General features: G+C 36.1%; 1 protein-coding gene across 8 annotated transcripts in view; it reads right to left on the minus strand.

Annotated features, from left to right (window-relative positions):
* The window catches only part of DOP1A (DOP1 leucine zipper like protein A), a 64,409-nt gene that overhangs the window by 34,573 nt on the left and 2,929 nt on the right, over positions 1-26,907 (minus strand). For 6 of the 8 annotated variants that reach the window (XM_061460401.1, XM_061460394.1, XM_061460397.1 and 3 more), the window contains exons 2-12: positions 16,618-16,809; positions 15,128-15,309; positions 13,169-13,339; positions 11,381-11,570; positions 10,730-10,828; positions 9,481-9,580; positions 8,086-8,195; positions 5,647-5,755; positions 3,816-3,936; positions 3,057-3,176; positions 213-327 (exon numbers count right to left, since the gene is read on the minus strand). In XM_061460401.1, the coding sequence (XP_061316385.1) occupies positions 213-327; positions 3,057-3,176; positions 3,816-3,936; positions 5,647-5,755; positions 8,086-8,195; positions 9,481-9,580; positions 10,730-10,828; positions 11,381-11,570; positions 13,169-13,339; positions 15,128-15,309; positions 16,618-16,755 (1,455 nt within the window). In that variant the 5' untranslated portion in view covers positions 16,756-16,809. The remainder of the gene's footprint in view (positions 1-212; positions 328-3,056; positions 3,177-3,815; positions 3,937-5,646; positions 5,756-8,085; positions 8,196-9,480; positions 9,581-10,729; positions 10,829-11,380; positions 11,571-13,168; positions 13,340-15,127; positions 15,310-16,617; positions 16,810-26,907) is intronic. The other 2 variants (XM_061460400.1, XM_061460396.1) reach the window with 1 other exon arrangement.

Below are 26,907 nucleotides of genomic sequence, written 5' to 3' on the forward strand. Positions count from 1 at the left end.
ATTTTCAGGTATAAGCATTATAAAAACCACTTTGGTTATATCCAACCAGTCTATTAAGAATCATACAGTGAAATCAAAATTTCTTCTAAAGGTATCCACCCTTTTATGGCAATATAATTTCAGGAAAAACTATTTATAGAGTAGATATAGTATTTCTGTAGACTATAAATATACAGAATCCAAGTATTAGCAACAAATAAAGCAATTCTTACCAAAGAAACTATATCCAATAAAAAATCCACTAACAAGCAGAAATTTGTCAGGGGTAACTCAGACTGCTCACTACCACCTCCAGGCCCAGTTTGAAGTCTGGCATGTAAAGTCCTCCTGCAAAATTCAAATAGGGTTTCACAATATTTATCCTTCCCCCTTAACACTGGCCATGTTTCTGTAACTTAATGCAAAGCTGTACACATCCATGATAATACCTATAAACAAATAAGGATTCTGTCATTTGGCTGTTAAATAGCTCATTTGGGCCCTCGCATGCTTTCAGAAAAAAGCAGCAATCAGTCTTGCTGTAAACCAGTTTTCATTCATAAAATTAGGAAATTGAGGCTACAGAAAATTGCATTTGAAACTCTGCCATATACAATACTTGCTAGTATGAGCATGGGCACCAATAAAAGAATTAAGAGATGTGGCTACTGGAAGAACAATAATTTTGAAGAGTTGTAAACCCAAGACATTAAGCACTTGAGATAAAGACAAACAAAAGTGAAATAAAAAGCCCATGAGGCTTTAAAGCTGTGCAAGAGGAAAACAAAACAAGCTCTTCTAAATGTCCACTTCAACTTCAGCTGACTGCATTGTTTTACTAGACAAGAATTCATAATTCTGTTGAGCTCTCTCTCCGATTGAAGATGGAACACAAATTCTCCGTGAAACCAGGCTGCAATCTGAAAATATTACAAGCAAAAAACATGAACAAAGGAATAATATTTTGTTTCTCCAATTCATTTATTCCGCCGGGGGTGGTGGTGGTGGTAACAACATTTTCAGCAATAGTTAGTTATGCTAATCATTTCCCTCCGTTTTGGAAGGGTTCATATGTGCCAGGACTAAAAAAAGGATTTTAAACAATAGAAGCATTACAGAAACCAAGTCTGAAATAGCGTCTTTATCAAAAGTTTTTTTAAATCATATTTAAATTGCATTCTGTCAGTAATCTGTATTTCAGAAGTAGCACACTACTTAGCCCACACCTCCGCTGGGCTACTGTATCTCTCCGACAGATAATTCTCTTCATAAAACTAGCAGCCTGCTTTCCAGTTCAATGAAATGGTCCGTTTGCATAAGACATAACAGATTTTTCACACTCTGTGCTCCTACCCAGAAAGATCTACCATTTCAGAAACTACTCAGATATTTGTTCAACTCTAGTATCTAAGAAAGGATCACTTGAACTAACTTACTTATCAAAAATAGCTTCAAGAGAAGGCACAATAGCAGTGAACAATACTTAAATGGGAGAAAACATCAGATATAAGAAATCCTATTTTTACCGGGGGGGAAGATCATTAGACAAAGCCCAAGACAAATGCAGAGGGATATCTAAATCGCTTGAAAAGTAATAACTGTGATTCAACAATCAGACTAAATGATACAACAATAACTTAAAAATTCACAGCTTAAAATCAACTGGTTATGTTTTCGTTTAATGGTGTATCTTTTTAAACAAGACAATAGCTTACATAACACATCAGCTGAGGTAGAAAAATCAAAACAAATAACCCAATCAAAACAAAAGAAAACCAACAAAAAACATTCTCCAGATTCTATTTATTTATTAATAAGGCAATCTGGCATCCATGCTTACAGTAACATCCACTTATATGTAGTGAAACTCTCACCTGCTTGTTAGCTCATTGTAAACTGTGTGCTTCAGCAATTCAGTCCAACACAAAAATTAAGCCACAGACATGTTGGAAAGGATTTCATCTAGTTCAATCTCTTACACTGAGCAGGACTACTAGCAACATTAGATTAATTAATCCACAGTTTTGTCTACCAGAGTCTTGGAAATCTCCAATGGAAGCTCCACAACCTTCCTGGGTACCCTGTTCCACTGCTGCACTATGTTCCTAGCAAACCTTTTCTCAAAGCCCAGCTTGAATCCCCAAGCCAACACTTGTTGCTGTCCCTTGTTTTACCATCAGCCATTACCAAAAGTATGGCTGTATCAGCTTTATAAATGTCCTTCAGGAAGTCACAGGCTGCTATCTAAGCTTCCTCTGCAAGGCTAAATCCAACTCGCCTACCTCAACCTCCCATGCAGTGTCCTATGACTATCTTAGCAGTCCTTTACTAGAGCCTCTTTACTTTTCTCAAGCAGGGTGCCCAAAGCTGGACATAATGTTCCACATGTGACTTTAGAAGCACTAAGTGAAAGGACAATTAACTTCTTTCCACCTACACTGCCACTGAAACAGCCCAAGACACAGTTTTCTTTACTTATAAGAGCATACAGTTCGCTCATATGCAACTTCGTGTCCAAAACACACTATTAAGTTAATCCATAAATAATTAAAAAACCCAAAACAAAAAACCTCCAAACGCTTCTCTACAAATTTCATTTGAAATCCCTGCATCATCTATCCGTTGCCACAGCAACAACTTCTGCTTGATCCCACTTCCCTCCAGTTAATACATGTTCTCCTCATTTGCAGGACTCACGCATTTTTTATTTCCCTAAAAGTGTGGGACAAAAGTTAATACATTCTACATGTAACTCTTGGTAAAGCTGACAGGTTTGCTAGACACCTAGTGAGTAATCCTGTGCTGGACGGACATAACAAAACAAACTGGTGGTGAGGGCACTCTGGAGTCTTCATTTCAGCAGAGGTGCTAACTCTGTCTCTTGACACTAAGTTTGTGAGAAGTCACATTGCTGAGACTACCAATCACATTTAATTGAAACTGGCCAGAAGATTAAAATTAAAAGGATGGGAAAGAAAAAACTTACACACCAAATGACATTAGAATAACTTATTTGAAGAAAAAAAAAGCCTATAAATCAAAAATCAACTTTATGCATACAAAGTATTATAACGTACCTACAACATTCTTCAAACCAACGAGCAATATAATCCCACATATAATAAGGCTCAAAGGAATTAAAGAGAAGATTGGCAGTTTTAATCAATTCTGCTGTTTTCTTGTTTTCTCTTAGTTTGCTGTAAGAAAATAAAGAGAACATTTTATATTTTTATACTTCATTTCCAAGTTATGTAACTACATAGCACTGTGAGTTTACTGACAAATTATCCTCCCCTCATCCCTACAGTACTCTAGGGCTCAGTATATTGGCAGGCTCCTCACATCAATGACTTTTCACAGTTGCTAGGTTTCTTCTCTATCCTTTCTTTAATCTATCTTCTAACCCCATTTTTAATACATCTGTTTTCCCATAATAATTCCTACAGTTGCTTCTCTCCACCAGCTCTGAACTTCCCTCTTCTCTCCACCTTTTAAGATATTCAACTCAAACCTTGAAACTTTTTCAATCTCCTGTCTGGCTGTCTTGTAGCAGTGTTTGTTCTTCTCTACAAGAGCACTCATCAGTCCCCTTTTTTTTTTTTATTTGTGAACACAGATGTAAAGAACACCAAACTCATCTACACCATTGACATACTGACTTCCAGCTGTATCAGTAAAACCTTCAAACATCTGCACTGAACACAGAAGTGCAATTACTTTCAATGGATCCTGTATCATGAAGAAACAGGGTCACAGTCCCACAGGCTTCACATTCATTACTTCAGCAACAAAAAGATTTATTATTTAGTACAAAATATATTATACTCATTATTCACCTGCTTAGCTGCGTGTGATCTTTGTTGAAAGAAGGTTCTGCCTGAAGTTCCAGTTCTGCTTTGCACTGTGTATATAATGTTCGAAACACTTCAATCAATACATCCTCTAGGATGGCAGGGCCTAGGGAGAAATACCAGCAATAACAGTCTTAAGCATTGTAGCACCACCAGAAGTCCACATCCAAAAACAATCCAAATCATTAGCTAGCTTTGGTCACTGAAACCACAGAATTCCTTCTGTTCAATTTCATAAATGACATCAATTTCAGAAGTGGTTTTGCATTCCAGAAATACACAGTCAGTTGTACTGCCAGGGAGTATACAAACAGTTATTTTCCCATACAATAGGAATGATGGCTAGAGACAAACAAACCTAGTTCAAAAGCTGCACAGGCACATCAGTATAGCCTCTGTTCAAACCAACATAGCGTCTTCGGAGGATTATTAGCTCAGCAACATGTAAACATGACTACGTGTATTCCTGAACAAATGTAGCTTACAAATGGTTTCAAATGCCCACCCATAAACTAGCTTATGCTGTTATATGGAAAATATACTCAACTATTTAAATGCAAATATGAGGTAAAATACTTTGAACATCTTCTATAATACAAGCTGAAATATGTTTAGCATCTTCCCTCCTTTTAATCTGAGGCAGGTTTTCTTTAATTGCAAATATAGTCTGCAAGATACTTTTTTGAAATAGCACCTCCTTCTGATTTGAGCTAAATCTCAAGTTTGAAGAAAGAAAAATAATTTGAAAGGAGTTCACAAAGTAATTCTGCTTGAAATATCCTTTGCTATTCCATGCCTTCTCCTAGCACCACTGTGCTGCTTTAAGTGAAAGTGAACTGGGTTAAGTAGAAATCCTACCAGCTTCTTCCATTTCAGTTTGCTGAAAGAACCCTCATAGCTCTGCTTCCTTCATGAAATCCTAATGAACAGACTGCCTCTGAAAATTTAAACTGACCCCTAGGAATCACAAATTACCAGGAAGATGACAAATTACAACATTTTTTTCTTTGGGGTTTGTCTTAACCATTTCCTTTCACGTACTCTTTCAATTGTTACATTTTTATGCTCTTATTATCCTGCCTCCAAATGTTAGAATAGACTTCAAAAATTATTTTGATTTTTTTCATTCACCTTCAGAACTGTCATTCCAAAGAGAAATGCAAAATATCCAACACTTAACAGCTGCAAATACTTTTGCATCATCTACTTTTATCCCATAGTCCTCTGCACACACCTGCTAAAAAGTGCATTTAAATGCTTTTAGGTATGGAAGGCAGGGAGGGGGAACACCACACAAAAAACAACCCACAACAACAACAACAAAAAACAAACAAAAACCAGCACATCAAAACCCACAGCACAACAACAACCCCTCCCAAACCGCCCACAAAATAATTAAAGAAAATCTTCTGAAGATAAAGTTTTCTGGTTGATATCTCTCGTCTCAATGTATATATTAGAAGAAAGAGCAGATTATTCCCCCAAAGCAACAGCTGACATTTAAAATAGTGAAAGCCACTATTCAATTAAAGAAATGGAAAAGATCCAATCTGCATTTCTTAAAACATGCAGTCAGTTCTCCCCATGATTTTAACTTAAAATTTCCTCTGCTGAAAGTAGAAGAAATTTCATTAGGTAAAATCTAATGAATACAGTAACTACAAAACATACACAAAGATTGGAAGATCTAAGAAAACTAGCTAATCTGCTAGTACTAAGAATACAGGTTTTTCAATTTGACCAACAAGACAGAAAAAAATCTCAAAGCAAAACCATGTAAAACAAGCTAAAGACTAGAAGTTAATATGAAAATTACCTAGTTCAGGCTTATCCAGCAAACTGATAAGAATTCGAAAAGGCTTTAAGTCTTGCATTAATGTGCTTTCTTCTCCATGCCCATTAACTTGTAATATTCCAACCATTGCCTGCAAAGAGCAAAAACATATCAGGAAAGTAAAGCTCAAACCAGAAAACAATTTTTAAAAGAAACATGCAATAAAAGCTATGCATTAAGGGAAAATTCTCAGTGGGGAGACCACTATTTCATCTCACTGCAGCTCATTCCATGCTTAAATATTCTCTCAACTTTGCCTGAGAGTATATTTCATATTTCTGTAGAACAGAACATGATATCATGTATATAGTGAAAGTCAAAATAAGATATAAACAGATACCAGCTCAAAGTTTTCTAAGAATAAAAGAGAAGACATAAAAAGTGATAAAGAAATTGTTTGAGAAGGTAAGGCATGTAGGTATTAAGGGCTTAATAAATAATAATCTGCCCATCTGGGATCTACCAAAGTCTTGGTTTAAGCCCAGTCGGCCACGCAGCCTCTCGCTCACTCCCCACCCTTCCTCCCCCACCCCGCTTCTGGAGGGATGGGGAGGAGAATCGAAAGAATGTAACTCCCACGTGTTGAGAAAAGAACAGCCCAGTAACTAAGGTATAACACAAATCACTGCTGCTGCCATCAATAATAATAATGATAAGGGAAATAACAAAGGAAGAGAATACAACCGTTCACCACCTGCCGACTGATACGCAGCCCGGCCTGAGCAGTGATCTATGTGGCAGAAAACTTTCTTGACTAAGTTGACTAGATAGTAATGTCAACTTCAAAACAAATAGGAACACTGAGTTTCTACACAGAAGCAGTTTAGGGAATGACCTACAAAATTTAAAAAATGCCAAACAAAACTGCCACAGATTCTGCTTAGCTTTCTCTCTGTGGCTTGCTTCACAAACAAAACTAGTTTGTCTATTTCCCAGCTTCTAAAAAAGTAGGACAAAGAAGAGAGACTGGAAAGAAGGGGCAGGAAAACAGGTTTGACCTTGCTACAAACCAAGTATTATCAGTCAGGATTACCCTGCTTTATTGAATATGCCGGTAGAAGGTCAGAATTTTCAGTACACTGTATCAAATGAGTAAGATAGGTTGGACTGCAGAAAAGAACACACAGACTGATAGAGAAGGCAGAAAGAAGCAATACTTTCAAATCTTCCAAAAGACAGCAAATGATTTTAGAAGGCATATGCAATTTGTAGAGCAAGTCACTGACTTTAATGTCTGTAAAAAATTTGAAAGCAAAAACCAAGTGAATTATCCTTGTTATAAAAGTTGGACACTCTCCATTCTACTGCAGCAGCAGTGCCTGCTACCAAAAAGAGAAAAATAATCAAATGGACTATATCAACTCTATACCACTGCTAATCTTTCCAGCCAGAAAAGCTCTGACAACACTGATTAAGCTAGAAAGTGCATCAGATTTAAAAAGAAGACTGCAACCTACTGACAAATGTCTAAATTTTCCTAGAAGCTCACCACATTTTGTACAGAAGGTACAAGTAAAATTGTATCCATTCAAGCCTGTCTAGACTTGGATAAGTTCTGAACCATCAGCCACGGGAGGCAGAAGGGTGACAAAACAAGGGTGAGAGTGCACCAAGGAGGTCCTTACTGCACTGGAATTCTGCAGTCTCTTCCTCATCAGCAGAAAAGCAGATCTCATTACCTTAAGATAAAACTGAAAGTGCTAGCTTTGTGCTAGATACCAGCTTTAAGTTGTGATGAGCTAAATATTCTTATGTCAGCTATTAATATTGGAATCCCCATTTATTCCTATATACAGCACCACAATTCTGACTGAATATCAGAGAAATCCTGACCTTATTAATTTGCCTTAATGATAAAACATCTTCCTGATTTCAAGGTCAGATTCACAGCATCTTGAAAGCCATCTGTATGCTTTAATTAATGTGAGAGGAGGAGCACAGTTCTTGAGGCCAGGTGATCCCAGCTCACTTAGTAAGGCTTTAGAGGTCAAATAGGATGACTGCCAATCTGCTCAACTATTCTGACTGCCAATGGACAGCAGAAAAGACATTCCCCTTGCCTAGAGGTAAGGAAGATCTTTCTTACTCAGACCTTCTGATAAAATTTTTCTGAATTCCAAGAGACAGAGGAGTTTCCAGGCTGCAGTGTTCTGGGCTCACAATCAAATATGTTCCTTGTGTGCTACATATTCACTGTGGAAGAGGAGAGAGAGAAATCTAGTATCTGTCCTGATCATACTATTATTCTAAAGAAATCCCATGTCTCCATTTTTCCTCTGATAAGATTCTAGAAGCATAGGACATAATACCACAAAAAGACAGAAAATATATGGTCACACTGAAAAGGGAAGTCAAAAAGATAAAGATTGACTAGCATCCATTTATGAAGATATATGCCACAATAAAAGATTGTATAGATACCTGGACTAACATCTCCTTAGAGAAGGTGTTGAAATAGTAAGTGGCATGCTCCTCGGGATTGCTGTGCCTTGTACTTCTGGGTCCTATAAGGGCACCATTGTTATCAAAACCTTCAAGCAAAGAACAAGACAAGGCAAATAAATATTTGTCTCTTAATTTTTTGCCAGTTTCTTTAAACTAGAAATCAACACGCTAGAGTTGATAACTTACCAAAAGAAGTCCAAGTAATGTGGGCAAGAGAAAGATGATTTTACAGAGTTTAATACAGGAAACTAAGTGATACCTCCATGCAAACAGTTTGCACACAAATTACAACCTTTAGTTTTATGCAACATTATTGACCTAATTACTATTTATACAAAAGAAATAAATGCTAGCATTGCACAAACCACATAGTCCTAGAGTATCTTTCGAAGAAACCCTGTCCAACAAAAGTATTTCAATATTATGGGAACACAAACTTCAGTACTTTAAAGAGATAATAAGCAAAACACTCTGACATGACTAAGGTGCTTAGAGAGAATATCAGTCATATTACACAAAACAATTTTTTTTTTTTGAAACTAAATGAAGGAGATAGGTCTTTGTTTTGAAAGTTTGTATCTTTTCTTTTACCAACTAAACCTTTTATTCTACAAAAAAAAAAAGGCTTAAAGAAAAAAATTAAAAAGAAGAAAATCAAGAAGTTGGTCAGGATATGACCCGATTCCAAAGAAGTGTTTTCCACAGTTTTTGTCCTGAAGTAACAAAACTTTGAAATAATGTTCTAGTCACATGGAAAACAGAAGAGATTGGCCATTCTTTAATCCAAACATGCAAATCTCTAAGACAGTTTAAAATTTGCATGCTCAAGCCTCCATCAATGTAATATCAACGTTTTTCAACATTCTTTTGTGTTCTATTCTGTTGTGTTCCAACTGCCACTTACACTCTATAATGGCTGTTCTCTATTTTTTGCCATTTTAAGTTTCCAGTGAGACAAAGGTTGCTTTTCAATGTCCATTTACACAGGCCTAGTGCACCAGGCCCTAACCCCTGAATGTGGCCCACAATTGCTGCTATAGAAAAAATTTATCAAGATAAATTTATCAAGATAAACCTGGTTTTGGTTGGGACAGAGTTAATTTTCTTCCCAGTAGCTGGTACAGTTCTGTGTTTTGTTTATTTGGGTTTTGGGTGGGTTGTTGTTTTATATTTTTGACATTTATACAACAGGAAAGAGTTAACATTCTTCATCTTTTACATCCATGGAGAGAGACAGTGCCTCTCTTTATGATACAAATTAAGTACTGTATTTTTCCAATAATCTTTCCCTGCAACATGTTAAAATACTGCTAATGAACATACAATACTTCCTCAACTTTTATTGAAAAATGCAATGAAATACAAACCCACCTAGAAGCCATGCATAAAGCCTTCGGTTGAGTGACATATCTCTGCGCAGCACTACATGAAGGGCTGCTGACAAAATTCTTATCATGTCTGGACGTGTTGCCTGAAGATGTTAGAAACACGATTAAATTTGATTATATTTAACTATGAAAAGTAATGTATGCTAGCAGCTATGTTATCTATGCTAGCAGCTTAATGTACACCAAAATGTAGTCAATTTCATGTTCTGACACTTCTGAATCCAGAATAGTACAAGAAAACACGCTTGCTCTTAAGATACCAAAATACAACTATCATTTGGAACAGAAACATTGCAATAGCATGCACCTTTTATGAACAGCAAAAAATCCTTGACTCCATTGACAGCTCATTTTCGTTATGACACATTTCATTTTGTTCATTAGGCAAAAGCCTTTGAAGCAAATTCAACTAAAATCCAATGTAAACAAAAAATCTGAAATTTTTTTAATACCTTTCAATCTGTTATCATTTTAAATGTTTATGTAAATCTTAGTATTAAAAAAATACCTGTGTTGATAATTTCATCATTCTAGCACCTGAACAGAGACATAAATATTGCTATAGTAACTGATAGACGTGAATGAACCACTTTAAAAAGCAGGAACACTGCTCTTTTTACAGGAAAAAGCAGATATTCCATAATTTCTAACAAGACAAGAATCAACTTTATGTAAGTCTTCCTTCAGAAGTAAAACGAAACGTGAATAACTTAGAAACAGGAAGTGGCTAACAAAAAATGCAGGGGGAACAAAAAAAAAAAAACACCTAGAATTTGTGAGGTCTATCTCCCACTACTGCTAGCTGAGAGCTAACTACTTACCTAAAAGCAAGAATAATTTTCAGTTGTCTAGTGTTCTGAATCACTCATGATAAGAGAATTAACTTTTGCTGTTTTGGAACACTGGGAATTTGAAATTTGCACATGAACATGTAATTTGTTTTCTCATCAAATTACAGCAAATTAAAAGCTTATGCATAGATTAAACATCATAATTTATATTGGATTTGTGTATACAGAAGTTAAAGTTAAATCCAAGGTTAACACATTAAGTTAAAAAGCAGAAGGAAGATATCCTGACATAAGAATAGCCAAATCTATCAGAGAAACTCTTACATGTGACTCTCAATCTTGGAGAAAATCATTAACAAAGACCAACTAATACTGCTACTGACTTAAGAATTGGAGTATACTTAGGAGTTTGCCAATTCATCTCTCATGTTAATAACCTACCTGGCTCATGTGGAAAGGAAAACAGAAAAGGATAAGGTCCAGCGTGCTCCTCTGCACCAAAACACTGGTATCTTGCACTGATGTGCTAACTGCTTCCACCTGAAGTAACAGCAGACACCCCCCCCAAAAAAATATTTAGTTATTGTATTATTTTAAGAAGGTAGATAAAAGAGAACACTCACAAAATAAGAACAGCTGTTTATAAATAGTGATATGTGCAAAATGAAGTTATTCTAAAATTTTGAATAATGAAACAAGATAAAAAAATAAAGTTTCACCACTGAGGAAACATATAATCAACATAAATTCCATGAACTATGAAAACACTGAACTTTTGCTTTTTTTATATTACCAATGAATACCTTAAGTTTAAAAGACAAAGTAACACTTTTTAAAAAAACAAACAAACAAACAAACAAAACATACAACAAAACTGAACCACTTTTAATTGAAGTGTGTCATGAATGGCAAATTTTATACAAAACCTAATTAGCTCTGAAACATTAACTCATCTTTGCAATTTTTATCATGCACAAGTACTTGAGCTTAACTGGAGCTATAATAAATGTGCATTTTTATCTCTTCAAAGGCTACGTTCAAAAATACAGAAAACGTAAGACCCATATCTTCATTGTTCTAACAGAACATTACCATTAATTCAATGTCACTGCCAATTATGTAGAGTTGATCCTCCATTGAAAGCTTCCTGTTCAAATGGGAGAGGACATAGGTGATGCCAGGCAAGCGAACTGCAGGGCTTGTAAGGAGACTACCCCAGAGAGCACTGTAGAACGCTGACTGATCCACAGCAGAGGCAACCTTCTCCAACAGTGTGTTCGTTCTGCAGTAAAATCAAGTCAACTGAATCAGGGCATGTATCGCAGCCCTTGCCCCAGCCTCCAATTTTTATAAGTGCAAAAATTAATTGTTACAGGAAGGTCAAAGCTTTCTTTATGAGAGGCCAAAAGAAGCCTTACTTATAACCTTATAATGTAGCCTGAACAGTATGATCCAACTAAAAAGCCTATGGGACAACCTGGCTTGCAAAATGCTTCCGCCTGCCCACGGTTTCTCCTTATGTACTTCTATTCAAAGAGCCAAATAACTTCCTCATCTGCTACTTAAAGCCAAATGTTGCTACAGACAGAGGTTTCAGAGAGACAGCAGGAAAGCACAGCTACTGAAAAAAAAAAAAGATTCAAGCAAATGACCTTTCATTCTTTGCACTAAGCACCACTGGCAATAACAGGGCACAAAAATACCACAATTCTTTTGGCACAAGCAATCCCTTCCCCTGTTCTTATTTCTTCCCACTCATGTGACAACACCTCTACATGCTATGGCAGGCCCCAGGAGGCAAGCTGAGTAGCCCTTGTTCCCTGCTACAATGATGCCAACTACACTGCTGTATCTACCTACACAGAAATAGAAAAAGACAACATTAAATTGCTCTTCACATGCAAAGTCATGAAAATTCTAGCTTTTGAAGTTGGAAATATCAAGAATATGTAAGTGTGTGAACAATTTCAAAAAATCATAGCCTTGAAGTGTAACTTCATCCTTTAATATGTTAAGATTCTATTCCAGCGCTCCAGATACCACAGTCAAGATACCTAGCAAGCCTAAGCCCCAGCTGAGATAAGAGCTAATACCTCCCAGGCCTCTCTGCTAGCAAAGGAGTAATAACCTTTATAGGTGGATTAGATACATGTATTACTGCTGTCTCTTACATACTTAATGATTATTTAGATATCTTAACAAGTAAATCTTAATGACGGAAGTTTTGTTTGCCATCTTAAATTCAGTTAAGGTAAGTATTTTAGACCAGGAATAATACAGCAGCATTTCGAGGAAATCCATGGAAAAGAATCAAAGATGCTTGTTCCTAACACATTATGTATCCCAATCCGTAACAAGAAAACCTCTTCAGATCATTGAGTCCAACTGTTAACCTAGCACTGCCAAGTCCACCACTAAACCATGTCCCTAGGTATCATATCTACACGTCTTTTAAATACCTGTGGGGTGGTGACTCCACTACTCCCCTGGGCAGCCTGTTCCAATGCTTGACAAAACTTTTTGTCAAGAAATTTTTCCTAATACCTACCTAAACCTCCCCTGGCACAACCTGAGGCCATTTCCTCTTGTCCTATTGCTTGTTACTTGGGAGACCAACATATAACACTAAGTCTACTTAATGTCAATTCCTTTTCAATAGCAAGAACAACTAACAGTTAATTTGTCATTAATGTTAAGAATCTTCTCTCACACTATTCCATTGCAATTAATATGACTGGATGAAGTTAAACACCAACTATCTTAAAAAATAAAATAAACCATATACAAGTTTTTGATGAAAAGTTGCAGAAAAGAACCAAACAAAACCAAAAAATCCCCAACAAATCAAGCATATCGCCTTATTAAGTTATCTAACCTTACCTTTCGTAATATTCTGACCCCTCCTCTAACCCAGGCAGAATTCCAGTTAACAGTCCTTGCAGTCCTGGTTTCAATGTTTTCCCCAAAGGGAGGTAATAAATCTCATACAGACTCAATAATGTTGGCTTGACAGACATAGCAGCATTGGCAAGAAGTGGAAATAGTCCAGAACTGTGAAAAATAAAATGTATCTTTTTTAAGAAGCTTCTCATGTGAGACAATTTAATTATACCTTAAGAATGTTGCCGACTTAAATTTAACAAACTAACAATAAACCCACTAGTTATGATGTAGCATTTAAAGGATTGAAAACATGGGACTTACGTTTACAATGTTTGTTGAACATGGTATATTTACCATGAATGTAAATGAAACTTCATGAAAATTACAAATGTGATCAGCTAAGCAGAAGCTACCTACACACTAAGAACATCTTTGCAATTGTAACTAAATATCATAAACTAGTACAAAGAGTACCAATAACCAAAGACATGTGAACACAACTGTAGATTTCAAAATCACTGAGAAAGCAGGTCAGAAGACTCCAACATATGAAGAAAAATGAAAGAAGAGTAAAAAAAAAAAAAATAAAAAATCAAAGTTTGAGCCCAGGGTCTTAAAATATACACCTACAAATCTGTAACTCACCGAAAAAAAAACAAACCAAAATCTTTGTGGACACATCACAATGTTATCCATGTGGAAGGGAGGGGATATCGTTTTAAAGTACCAAAAATGTTTATAACAACAATTTTTGCTTTTATCTATCCACTATCCAGAACAACTACTGTTTTGTCATTGTCGACGGGTTTCTTTCTTCTGCAGAAAATGTCTTTTTGTTCTGTAACCAGTACACTACCCTACAGTGTTTCTTTGTAAGGCGCTTACTCATCCTTCAAGATTTGATGTTCAGACACTGTCACTCTGCTTTCATGAAAATACTGGAATCTTTGATAACGCCTTAATGTGAATGTCAGTCTTCTTCCAAGCAGCAGTAACAATGGCTTTTAGTTACATTACACTAGGTAGCATTTTGCACTATCCTAGAACTTACTGTTAACAAGATACTGCAGCTACTGAATCACTGCACAAGCCAAAAATGTAAGCTACAAATTCATGGTATCTTTCAAAGCACGGAAACACAGAAATTCCCCCTTCCCAAACTGTAACTATATATAAACATCTTGACAGTGCAAGATAGAACAGCTGATGTTAAGGCATACAATTTATCTCCAAGCATTAACACACCCCTTTGCTATCTGAACAGAAAAGCAGAGCTCTATTTTATTCCGCTATTTCTCAAACTGATGAAATTCTAATCTCTAGGGATAGCTAAAGATGAAGAACCATGTGTGACCGCACATATGCACACACCCTTCTATGCATTATATATTAAATAGCCTAAATGTCTTGCCCCCCCCATGCACTCAAAGGTCTTTAGGAATCGGTATATTTTCACTACATTTACCTTTCAAGGTTATCCTTCCTTTTAGTATCATCGGTTCTAGAGGCTGAGAAAAATTTTCTACTTGCACCCCATTCTAGCAAAATAGACAACCTTTTGATTGCTTGGAAGAGAAAGTTTCTTTCAGTAAACCATATTCAAATTCTTTCCAATACCACTTAAAACAGAAAAATGAAATGTGAATACATCTGAATAAGCATTAACACTTCCATTACTTTACATATATGCACAAAACTTCATTTATTTCAATGAAGATATAATAAACTCTGGGTTTTCTAGTTCTAAAATTGGTTCCTAACATAAGTTTAGGGGATATGTTTATCTTTCAATATACAATATTTGTGAGACAAGTACTACACAAGCACCAGTTAACATGAGGGAAGGAAACTGATGGATTCTTGCTGCATAACAAAACAACATTATTAATATAAAATGCATGAAACCAAAAACATCTCAACTATGCATTTGAAATGGATTTGTTTAAATTATTGTACCTGTAGAGGAAAAGATCTTTGGCCAAACGCTTGGGTCCAATGATTTTGAAAATGATCTCGTATGTTTCAAGTGCCTTCCGATGAACCCCTCCCGGTAAAGCTGGATGAAGACATTGTGCCAAGCGCTTGCCTACAGTCAGCTTTTTTGGTACTACCTGGTACTTTGCGTTGTTCTGTAGTACCTAATAAATCAACAAATTAAGAAAAACCACACATTTATAAATTAGTTCCTGAACATGGTCAGTAAGTCACAACATATGCCTAGGTTACAACACAAGAGAAAAAAAAAACAGAACACACACTTTTAAGATGTACCATGCAGATTTCTCTTTGCAATGCCTTTCACTTGCATACTTGCTATAGATGTATTACCAAGCATTTAAAACTTCACTTGCAATAGGCTCCTTACAGCTTGTCCATTTCATTTTACTCATTCATTTTATTCATTATTTTGAAGACAAAAATTATGATCTCCCTTTGTTAAAATCAATTACCAGCAGCTCTCAGAAAACTACAAAACTGTGGGTGGTCAATCTGGGATAACTTTAAGAAGTCATCATAGAGTGAGACAAGAAATGTTACAATAAAAAAAAAATTAAAGAAATGAGAGTTTATTCAAAGCAATTGTGCCACTGGCATTGCCAAATGTACTATCATTCTTGATTTTCCACAACATTTAGAGGGTAGAACTTAAATGCTTCAGAGCTGTAATTTTCTATGCCAAATTCTGCAAAGCTTCACACTGGCAAAATATATGTGGTAAAGCGTACTCTATGACCTTGACTAGAGATCCCTAGAAATACATAGAACTGATTAGAACAAGGTTTTTTCCAGTGGTGAGGCACTGAAACAGGCTGCCCAAAGATGTGAAAGCTCCATCCCTGGCAGCGTTCGAGGCCAGGCTGGAGAGAGCCTTGGGCGACATGATCTAGTGTGAGGTGTTCCTGCCCATGGCAGGGGTGGGTTGAAGCTAGATGATCTTGAGGTTCTTTCCTACCCTAACCATTTTATGATTCTAGGATATCAGGATCTGTATTTATTTGTAAACTGCACTTAAAGACCGCAATGAGATTACACATTCAATTTATTAACTGTTAAAATGAATCAGAACAATAACATTATCTGGTCAATTAATGATTTGAACCCCATTTTATTATTCATGCTTTGTAAAAATACTGCTGAAATTAATCCTGGCTACTATTTTTCACATTATTTCAATAATACTGATTTAGAAGTAAATATTAGTGATGAAAAAGATGCTGCATTTATTTCCACTGAAAATGTTAATACCTTTTCCCTTTACTTACAGTTACAAATGGTTCAACTGTCTCAGAAAGGCATTTGTTTGCTCCTTAGACATACACAACATTTGATTCACGCTAAAATATCTGCAAGAGTCTTGGACTGCTAGAACCTTGCACTTGGATAATTTTAAACCATTACCCTTTGTCAGTTCCTGAATCTTTTCCAAGAGCACCTGCCAGGCATACCTTGTTTAGCTTTCCAAGTGCCGATATTAGATCTGCCCATTCACTGGAATATTCAAAGTTCTTCAATGCTTTGTCAACAGCTGCTACATAGTTTCTGTACTTGGAATCAGTCAGTAGCTCTAGCTCTTCTGTGTTCATCCTCCCACGGTGTCCCCACTAGAGACCAGCTTGCAATTCATGTACAGACATCACCTATTCAAAATAAGAAATAAAAACCCCTGAAACTGTTGTTTCCAGACACTATTAAAACAATTTTGTATAGAGAGCACCAGATTTTCCTCAAAGCCATGACGAAATACCAATCTGAAATCAGTTTACAGCAAATCCTGAACAAAGCTAACATATTGCACAGATCTCTAACACATCAAAAGTATACTTGTAATCGAGTCCTATTAAAAAAAATTAACTAAAAAAATACAACAAAACCCACACAAAAAAAATCCCACAAAACAACAAAACACCCTAGAAAATAATGCCCTGCCCCTCCCCAAAAGCAGTGTTTATTCTAAACAATGCAAAAAAGTGGTATTTTTTGGTTGTTTTTTTTTTTTTCCTCCTCCATGTCCATCACCAGAAGAACCAACTTTTCCACAAATCAGCCCTCCTGAAAACAGAAGACACCAATTTTTCTTCCAGGCAGAAGAAAAAAGTGAAGAACACGTACTATTCAAGAGTATTTTCACGCATCAACACTTCCTTTTACAAGACCCGGTATTCTAATTCAGCAATGCAGCTCTACTTTGTTTTTATATTATCATCATCCAGCACAACAAAAGTATATGTTTACTAATGTTTCATAATCAGAGGCTTTTGCAATTTGCTCTATATATTCTCATCACATGGTAGTCTACACCAAGTAATTAAGATAATTCTAATTCCAGAAATACCACCTCATATTTCTATAGACCATACACTATTTATTTCATGAAATTCAATCACTATTAAAAAGAAATATGTTTTTAAAGCTACTTTAAGTGCAAGCAGTCATAACCCATAATGGGAAATCCTATTTTAGCATGTCTGCGAAAAAGGCAGCTTCTGCACCCCTTTTAATTGGGGTCTTTTGGGACTTCTCCCTGATGCTCAGCTTCAGAAGAGACTTCGCACTCAGCAGATGCTGCTCTCTTCTGTCTTGATTAAAGAAAAAAGGGAAGAAAATTGCATGCAGATGCACAGGCTAAAGCATGATAGACCAAAAAAAAAAAAAAAAAACCAACCAAAAAACCCAACCAAAATAAACTATGCAACAGGTATAAAGACACTATTCATCAGACTGTCTACCAGGTATGACAGAGTCAAAACAGCAGCTTCAGTGAGCCCTTCCGAAATGACTGGAGAACATGTCTCCTTGACCCCAATTCTCAGTGAGCAGCAATGTAATAAAATAGCAGGACGGTTTGAAATGAACATGCCCACAAAACAATAGAGCAGAAGAATTAGCAAAAATAAAAAGTGACATTGTGCTTTCTGGTGGTTCTACATTTGAGGTAGGTAATAAAAGCTCTTATCTTTAAATTCTGTCCAGGAAAAAAGTTGTGTTTTTAGACCAATCAGAAAAGACTAACAATTCAACTTATATTAACTCATGTAATAAACACACTAATTTGTGCAGGCTGCATCAAAACCATGAACACTTGTCTGCCTTTTAGCATATATGATAAATTTCAGAAGTTTTATATGGATGCATAAAACCTTTATTTGATTTGTAGTGTATCCATCCCTCCCTTCAAACAGTATTCTCCCCCAAATGGCTATAAAGCTACTGTTCAATAACTTTGTCAACAGCCCTCATAAGGAGTTACCACTGACTAAAGAACATAAAACCCTAAGTCTGGTTACCCAGTATTTTCAGCTACTTTCAGGTCAACTCCTTGCCATGTTCTCGAAGCAATGCTAAAAAACTACAAATTATGTCACTACAGTATTAACTGTTGTACATTTTCAGCACTCCAAAACGTAAAATGAAAAAAAGCTGTACTCTGACATTTCCAATATTAAGACAGGCTTAGTACATCAGGCTCAAAATTTCATAATCGTGATCTCATCAAGTTTATCACAAAGTGTCCTGGCAGATTTTTGTGCCCTCCTTTTTGCTCCTTTAATTAGTAGAAGCTTCTGAAGATAAACTGATAAAAACCCAGTTTTAATCCTCCCAAATACTTTTTAAAGTGTTGCTTCAGTCAGAGACTGTATGCTGCCACCCTGGGTCATGGATCTTCAAGAACCTTCACAGCCATAAGGTGCCAGACAAGCCTCTCTCCTGTCGTCACCACATTTACCTATCTTTTCTTCTACAGAACAACCAAAATTTCACATCAATATTTTCTTTATCCTTATTACTATTGCTCTCCTCATATTGCTCATCTCCTGGTTCCTCAGCACTGTAAGGGAAGTTGCAAGAAAGAAGAAAACCAAGAAAAGGGCAGACATAGGGAAAAAAAGTGCTTGGATAGTAGGAGTGAATAAAAAGGCCAAGAATTACAAAACTTGTACACTCCTAATCCTGATGGCAGACTAATAATGACAGATGACTTCCAAGGCAAAACAGAAATGCAAACCATTACTTAAGAACCATATTCTGGGTGCCAAACTGATAGACTTCGTGATACCCCAGGTGAATAAAGCAATTAGATCACACTTTTCATTTAAAGAAGTATTTCATGTGGCTTCATTTTATAATAACCATCTTTCTTTGGATTAAGTCCAGAAAAAAATCAAGTTTGCTTTGAAAAAGCTGTAGAATGCCAACAGGTTTCTGATTCAGAGAAAACTCCAGGAACAAACTCGCCAACAAAGTTCTCAAGTTGACAAGCAGGTATTCTTTATTGTGGCACCGGGAGACATGGGGGATAGCTCCTCCAAGCGTGTCTCTCCCAGGCATCAACCAGGCTGTGATTATATTGTCCTTAAACATACATATTCATTAGATTATATACATTACATCATACTTCTTCGAGAATGCCTCCTGTATGCATACAAAAATGCAGCAGTGGACTTTCGGACCCATGGTGGTTATTTCTTCACCGCTTATATCTTAGGATCATTGTCATATCAGTAACCACCAGGTGGTTCTGGCAAAGCTTATCTCAGTAATTTCATTTTCTCTGTAGTTGCTAACAAAGCCTAACATTCTTGAGGTTACTTATTTACAGCCCTATTCTTCAATCAACCCCATTCTTCAATCCACCCTTATTCTTCAGTCAACCCCACTCTTCATTTCTCAAAAAAAGACAGCTGCACAACTGCAAATGCTGCATCTACAAAAGTAAAGTATTAACACTAAAAAAGAAGATCAACATACAAAAGCAGTACAATACTCATTTTTCCAAACATAAGAGATGGAGAAAGAACTTGACACAGCAAATAATACTTTCCGTGAAGAAAGCATCAGCATCCTTTTTTTTTTTTTTAATCCACCTAAAGCATAAGTGTAACCACTTACGGCTGAGTGGAAAACAGGGTTTTGTCTTTCTCAAGTGCCTGAAAAACCTCAAAGTGGACTGATTCAGGATTATCAAAAGTTTGACAAAACTGCTAGGAACACAGAGTTGAAACAAGTAGCTTTTCTTTGGACTTACTAACTGATTAGAATATTCTCTTCCTTTTAAAAACAAATAACTTTGAATAACCTATACTTAGGTCTATCATGGCACAGTGGCTGATACTAATGAACTTACTCTAGTCATGGAGTCATTTACATTTATCCATGTTATTAGTCAATTTAATCATTATGAGGTTTTGTATAGAGAAGAAAAAACATGCTCCATTCACTTACTACCCTACAGTTATGGTCTCATTTTCTTAAGAAAAGCTTTATATATTTTGAGGTTACAGAGAAAGAAAGAATTTATTACATATTTTTTCCGCACAATGAAGAATGTCTATTTTCAACAACATATCTTTCAAATCATATCAGTAGTCATAATAAGCCAGGGACACAGAAAAGATACTAAGTAAATATTATGATTATTTTTATAAACCTGCCACTATTTTTATTCTAAGATTACTGAAAATACCGGAATGCCCATTTTTATTAGCTTTCATACATAAAAATAGACTTTCCCTGCAAGGTTTACTTTTTCTTTAGCTTGAAGTTATTAAAAAAAAATTTTTTAATCTTTCCTTGTTTCTATCATGTGTTTTTACTGATACTTTTCTGTTCTCATCTACAATAAAACTGCAGATTTAAAAACATTTAATTTTACAGCATTGTATTTTTATACAATGTTAATTAAAGCTTAGTAATGTCTACCTCTTTATAAGTGCCCCATCCTTATTCTTTCATGGTTTATTACTTTGAAAAATTAGATGAGTAATAAAGTTTAATAGAGCAAAATGACTGAAAGATAGCAGTTTCTGTCATGCCAAACAGCCCAAAGGATAACTTGTCATTCCACAATCACCATTTGGCATGAGGGACAACTTTCCTTGGCATGTTTTTTATTTATTTCTTTTTTAAACAAAGGTATGAAGAGTACCATCCTTTGCTTTAATTGTTTTCGCTTTTTTTTCCCCTTTTGGTATACCTAATGAGAAGACAAGACATGCTTCTCAGATTGAAGGTTCAGCCACTCATGAGTCTGGATATAGGTAGTCACTGACCTGTTAGGTGACTATGCCTCTTTTTAATGGATAACAAAAAGAAAATGGAGGTGGCTAAGCAGAAAACTATGAGGAAGAAACTATCAAAGAAGTACTATATACTTTCAAACTACTTCATAAAACTGTATTTAAATCACATGTGATTGTAGAAGTAGCTCTTGGCAACTGTTACCTTCAACTTCACCTTGTCATGGGGATTCAAGAGCAGAACCACACAATTCTGGATATACGTGGATGCCTGTAGAGCCTTCAACTATGACTTTGACAGAAAAAGCAGCTACCTGGGGCTGTGGATCTCCTTCTGCTAGGGGTTGTGTGTAGTGTATTCACAGAGAAGGCTTCACCAGTGAGGTGGTATTGGTTTTCCCCTAACTCGTGTTAAAATGGTACTGTTGCAGCTGTGTTTTTCATAGCAAATGCTCATCCTTCACAACTCATGTGTGTAAAAGCCTTCTGTCTCACATCAACAACCTGTTTCAGAGGCTCTAAACAGTCTTCACTGAAGCTAAAGAAACTCAATTGGGATGAACAATAGCTCTAATACTTATTCAATAAAGCAGCCTTCATCTAGATTCTGTCTCAATTTAATCACAATGTTGCAAGACTTTTCCAACGATTCACAAGCTCTCCAGTATATGTTGTACCCCAAAGCTCCTTTACAGGTTCAATTTGTTACTGTTCCACTCTTGCGTTTTTCAAGCCTCACAGAATTGCTCTGTTTGTCTGCTTCAAACCAATCTGCAATACTGAAATGGTTGCTTTCTGCTACAGGTCAAGGGGCTGATCACTGTGGAACACAGATCTGCATACATCATGTCAGTTCAAGAATTCTCAAGGTGTGTCCCAAGAACTATTAAGAACGTGAGCTCACAAACTTGCTCCCTTTGAATTCCTCAGAGTTTCAGCTTTGCAATAGTTCAAGGCTTTCTAAAATTGTTTATTGTTTCAAGCATGACTATGGAAGGTACAGTAAAAGAACTAATCAATTATTAAAATGAGAAAAAATTCAAATTTCACAGTACCAAGCTATTGCTTTTTATGCTTTGTACAGTGCCCACATATCAAGCTGGTAACTGCAGAAACAGATTTTTATTTAAAGAGACTCAATACAAACACAGATTTGAATACATGGAAAACAGACTTGTCATTTGGTAATTTATTATGTTTTGCTTCCCCTCAGAAATATTTAAAAGCATGAATAGCAAAATAAATACTGCAAATCCCAGGCAAGACTTTTAAGACTTAAAATCAAATGTGGAAATATTCTTCTACCATATATCCATCTATCACCAAAGATAAAGATTTTCCAATTACAGCTAATTACTCTATTTCTAAATTGACTTTTTACAAAGTCCTCTTATTTCAGAAATTTTCAAAGAGACTTCTCTAATGTCTTCTGAAGAATAAAAACCACTTGAGCTTGTTATTTTCACCAATTGCTACTCAGTACAGTAATGAAAGCTGCAAAACACACTCATATTACCCAAATAAGCAAAATAGAAAATTCACCAAACTGTATGATTAACTATAATTAGCTATGAGTTCATTAGTATCCTGCCAACAGTATAGAAAACTTAAGAACTTCCCAGTACACTTTTCTACCTTGTCAAAAATCCTAAGTGGCAACAGCTTATTACATTTTTTTCCACAGAAAAAATGACACTGCTTCAGTTGTTCAAATTCCTTTCCATGACAAAATTAAATTAAATCAGTATAACAGCCTGTGCATTACCCATACTGACTACTTCTAAACCAACACAAGATGTTTTTCTGAGAGTGATTCTCATTCAAACAAGAATTAAAAGAGACAAAAATCTATGTCTTGTACTACAGAGGTTAGATTAGGTACCCACTGACTTTGCTGTCTCCTGGCTTTAGAATCTACAAAATATGTTTGTTATTTATTACATTTACAATTACAAAGCCCCAAATTGTTGATAAAAAGAAACTAAGTTCTTCTTTTGCATCTACAGGAAATCACTGAAGAAAGATGATCTGGAATAAAACTGCATCTCTACCACTGAACATCATCTGATGGAAATACATATGGTCTGTAAAATATTCTTTTTGCTATTGCTGTTTTATGGAATTCCAAAGTCGGACTTAGACCAAACAGGAGTTCATGAACAGGAACAAGTAACAAGCTTAAAATGTCATAAGGAACATAGAACAAGCCTTCTCGGTAATCAACTTCTCTATTCGATGTTTAAGAAAACAGATTTATAATTATGAACAATCTCTAAGTGAATGCATTTGCTTTAGAACATAGCATTTCAGCAGAAAAACAAAAAAACAACAAAAAAAAGCCAACAACCAAATCTAAAAAACTCTATGTCTGTTTATCAGTGGGGAGAAGAAAGTGACCAAAAGTTTCTCACTGTCATTGGTAAACATACGTCCCTTCCAATCACCTCTTTAAAATCGTTTAGGGTGACATTGTAATCCCTCTACTCACTTTCACTTTATTACAGCTTTTCCATATATACTAGGTGAATTACAAAACATTTTGATATACTAAAGTGAAATTATGATTTTTATTCCAGGCCTGCCAACAAAACACTACTGATTCCTTTTCTTCCAGCCCCTGTGCACTGTGACTGCATACTACTGTCTTACTGTTTGTCAAAAAGTACAAGGGAAAAAGCAGCCCTGCTCATTACAGGGATCTTCAAGCACTGCTGTAAGAAAGCAATCAAAGTTTTCCTCTTTGACTTAATGTCAAATAATTATTTTAATCACATCTAACAGTTAAAGTAATTAAAAAAATCTGAATAAACTAAATACATATTAGCCAATGACAGCAGCGTAGTGGCATACAACAGATGCACAAGCAACAATGTGATACTCAGTTGTAACATATCTAAAGTCCTCTTGCAGTATATGAATGCTGGAATCTTACAATAAAGTTTCTGCCTTTGAAATATCATCAAATCAAATCAACATTCAGATTTCACAGATCTGAATTTATGTCATTCAGTAGATGAACATGATTTGAATCTTCTTCATTATAACCCAGATCAACCATTAGCTGAAAATACTTTCTTCTTCCTAAAATATTTTCCCATGTTTTTTCTTTTCTAGTCACAAATAATTCCTGAGTTATCTATCTAACCAGCATGCATTTTACATCTAAAAATCAACAAGACTCCAGATACCTGTGCTTCTCACTTTAAATTATGCATCATTTCTAAGATGTCTTATTACAAAGCAGATGGCAATTTAATTCAGCATAACACAACACAGATAAAAACGGGGAAATGCTCCCCTGAATTTCTGATTATCCTTCAATGCTTACTGTCGTGGTTTAAACCCAGTCAGGCAACTTGTTCACCACTCCCCCTTTCTTTCCGTCCCCCTACTCCCGGAGGGACGGAGAGGAGAATCAAAAAGAATGCAACTCCCATGGGTTGAGATAAGAACAGTTTAGTAACTAAGGTATAATACAAATTACTACTGCTACCACCAATAATAACAATGATAAAGGAAATAACAAGGGAAGAGAATACAACATCTCACCACCACCTGACTGATAACTCACCCCCCCCAGCCCGACCAAGCTCTGACCAATACCTCCTCCAACCCTGCAGTCCCAGCCCTTCCCGGTAACTCTGTTACATCCTGGGCATGACATGCTGTGGTATGGAATACTTCTTTGGTCAGTTCGGGTCAGGTGTCCTGTCTCTGCTTCCTCCTGGCTTTCCCTCCTCCCTGGCAGAGCATGAGGCTCACAAAGTCCTTGGCCAAACCAAAACATCATTGTTATCAGCTCTGTTCCCAGGCTGAAAGTCAAAACACAGCACTGCACCAGCTACCAAGAAGGAGAAACATGACTGCTACTGCTGAACCCAGGACACTTACTTACAAGTACTTTTCTTGTCCCTTTCTTCCCTTTGTTGACCACTGTATTTGAACAACTAACATTTCAACCTACATCTAGAACTGGTCACTATTTCCTTCTTATTCAATTGCATATTTGAAGGAAAGAAAAGCACACAAAACACCTACCAAGAATTTAACCTGCATCCTTTTGACCTGTTTGCAGAGTTTCCTCCTTAAATTTCATCTAATTTCAACTCACAGTGTCACCATCTTTATTCCAAATTTATATTATAGCAGTAATGTATCCATCAAAGAAACGTAGAAAATCTGGGTAAATTTTTGTTTTGTACTCTTTAAATAACCTTCATTACAATTTCCATGCTGACATCCCAACAGTCCCAAATGCAGAATATAACATTGAAGTTGGGGAGTTGGGGTTGAGTTGTTTTTTTTCTTTGTCTAATATATGAACTGTAATATATGACTTCCTGCAGTCAATCAGTGTCTTTGACAATGCCAAGCCAAACAGAAACACAAAATTCTTGCTCAGAAATTAAGTACAACATTGCATACAACGTTTCACCTATAGTTCCCCTGACCTAAACAAACTGTTGCCATGCTGAAAAACGTTGGCTTGTGCCCTGTGTTGGTAGGGCCTTTTTCAACTATCCACAGTCAACCCAGCAACAGTTTCCCCACCTCCACAAAAAGATCTGAGACTGCATGCAAGCAGTAAGGCTGTTTGGCTTACTCTAAACAGAATATGGGAGATATTTATCTGACTTAACTAAATTCCTGGTAACCACACAAGTTTGGTGGGTTGGAAAAATGATTAGCAAAGAGAAAATGGGCATGTTCTGGTGTGACTGCAATTGCACCTCCCCATGGATCTGGTATCACCTGTCAGTACACTGAGCTATTCCTGTGCTTTTCCTGTCCCACAACGGAACTGCTCAGCTCTCACATGCACCAGCTGGGCTTTGGGGCCACTGCCCTCTCTGTTGAGGAATGATTGATAAGTAAATACATGATTCCAAATAGTTACCTTCTCTCCAGGTACCTGAGCACAGTAAGAAGACAAGCTTCCTAAAATAAACTGCAATTTGTTTTCACTTTTACATGTTTCAGCCTCATGCTTGCAAATAGTACTATACTCTCTCTGAAAAGAATTACTTTTTAACTACCTAGCTCTCCTGCTTTTTTCCAAACATTTACTGATGGAAGACTTGACTTGAGATATTCTTTTTCTTTCTTGCTTATTTTTTACTCTCAGCAAACCAGTAAATCCAATTAATACAGTAATACAGTTGAAATAAAGAACTAAACAAACAATAAAAAACATAGTGAACATAATAACGAAAAACAACTTGAACCAGTATGACTACTTTTAAACCTAGATTTGCATCACACTTCATTTTAAAGGAGAGTTTGTCAACTTCCAGACAGTTTTCAGCTTGGAGGAAAAAAAAAAAAAAAAAGAAGAGGACTAACATGAGTTTCACTGTCTTACATTATGCTTGCAGCCCTCTACTGAGAGAGAAGCCTTGCTTCCAGGCTAACACTGTGCCATCACACTGTGACCTCTCTATAAATATTCTGACACACAGTTTAACACAGTATCTAACAACTTTGAAAAGAAAAAAAGAAGAAATAAATGGTGGCCTGATAATTTGTTTATGCTTTGTTCACAATAACTTTAAAGTTGAAGATTTAGACAAAACTGTTATTCCTCTATACCCCCTGTTCTAATAACATTTAGCTTCAGTCAAGTTTAACATTCTGTCTCCAAATTTCGCCAGTATTTATTTTCACAAAAACATGACAGAAGTTCTCATATCCTTACCACTGACTTACGTGGCCAACCTTTTA

The sequence above is a fragment of the Pezoporus flaviventris genome, unplaced genomic scaffold (genome assembly GCF_033815535.1).
Source record: "Pezoporus flaviventris isolate CSIRO_AGI_PZ_B2104156 unplaced genomic scaffold, CSIRO_AGI_Pfla_v1 ptg000031l, whole genome shotgun sequence".
Classification (NCBI taxonomy): domain Eukaryota; kingdom Metazoa; phylum Chordata; class Aves; order Psittaciformes; family Psittacidae; genus Pezoporus; species Pezoporus flaviventris.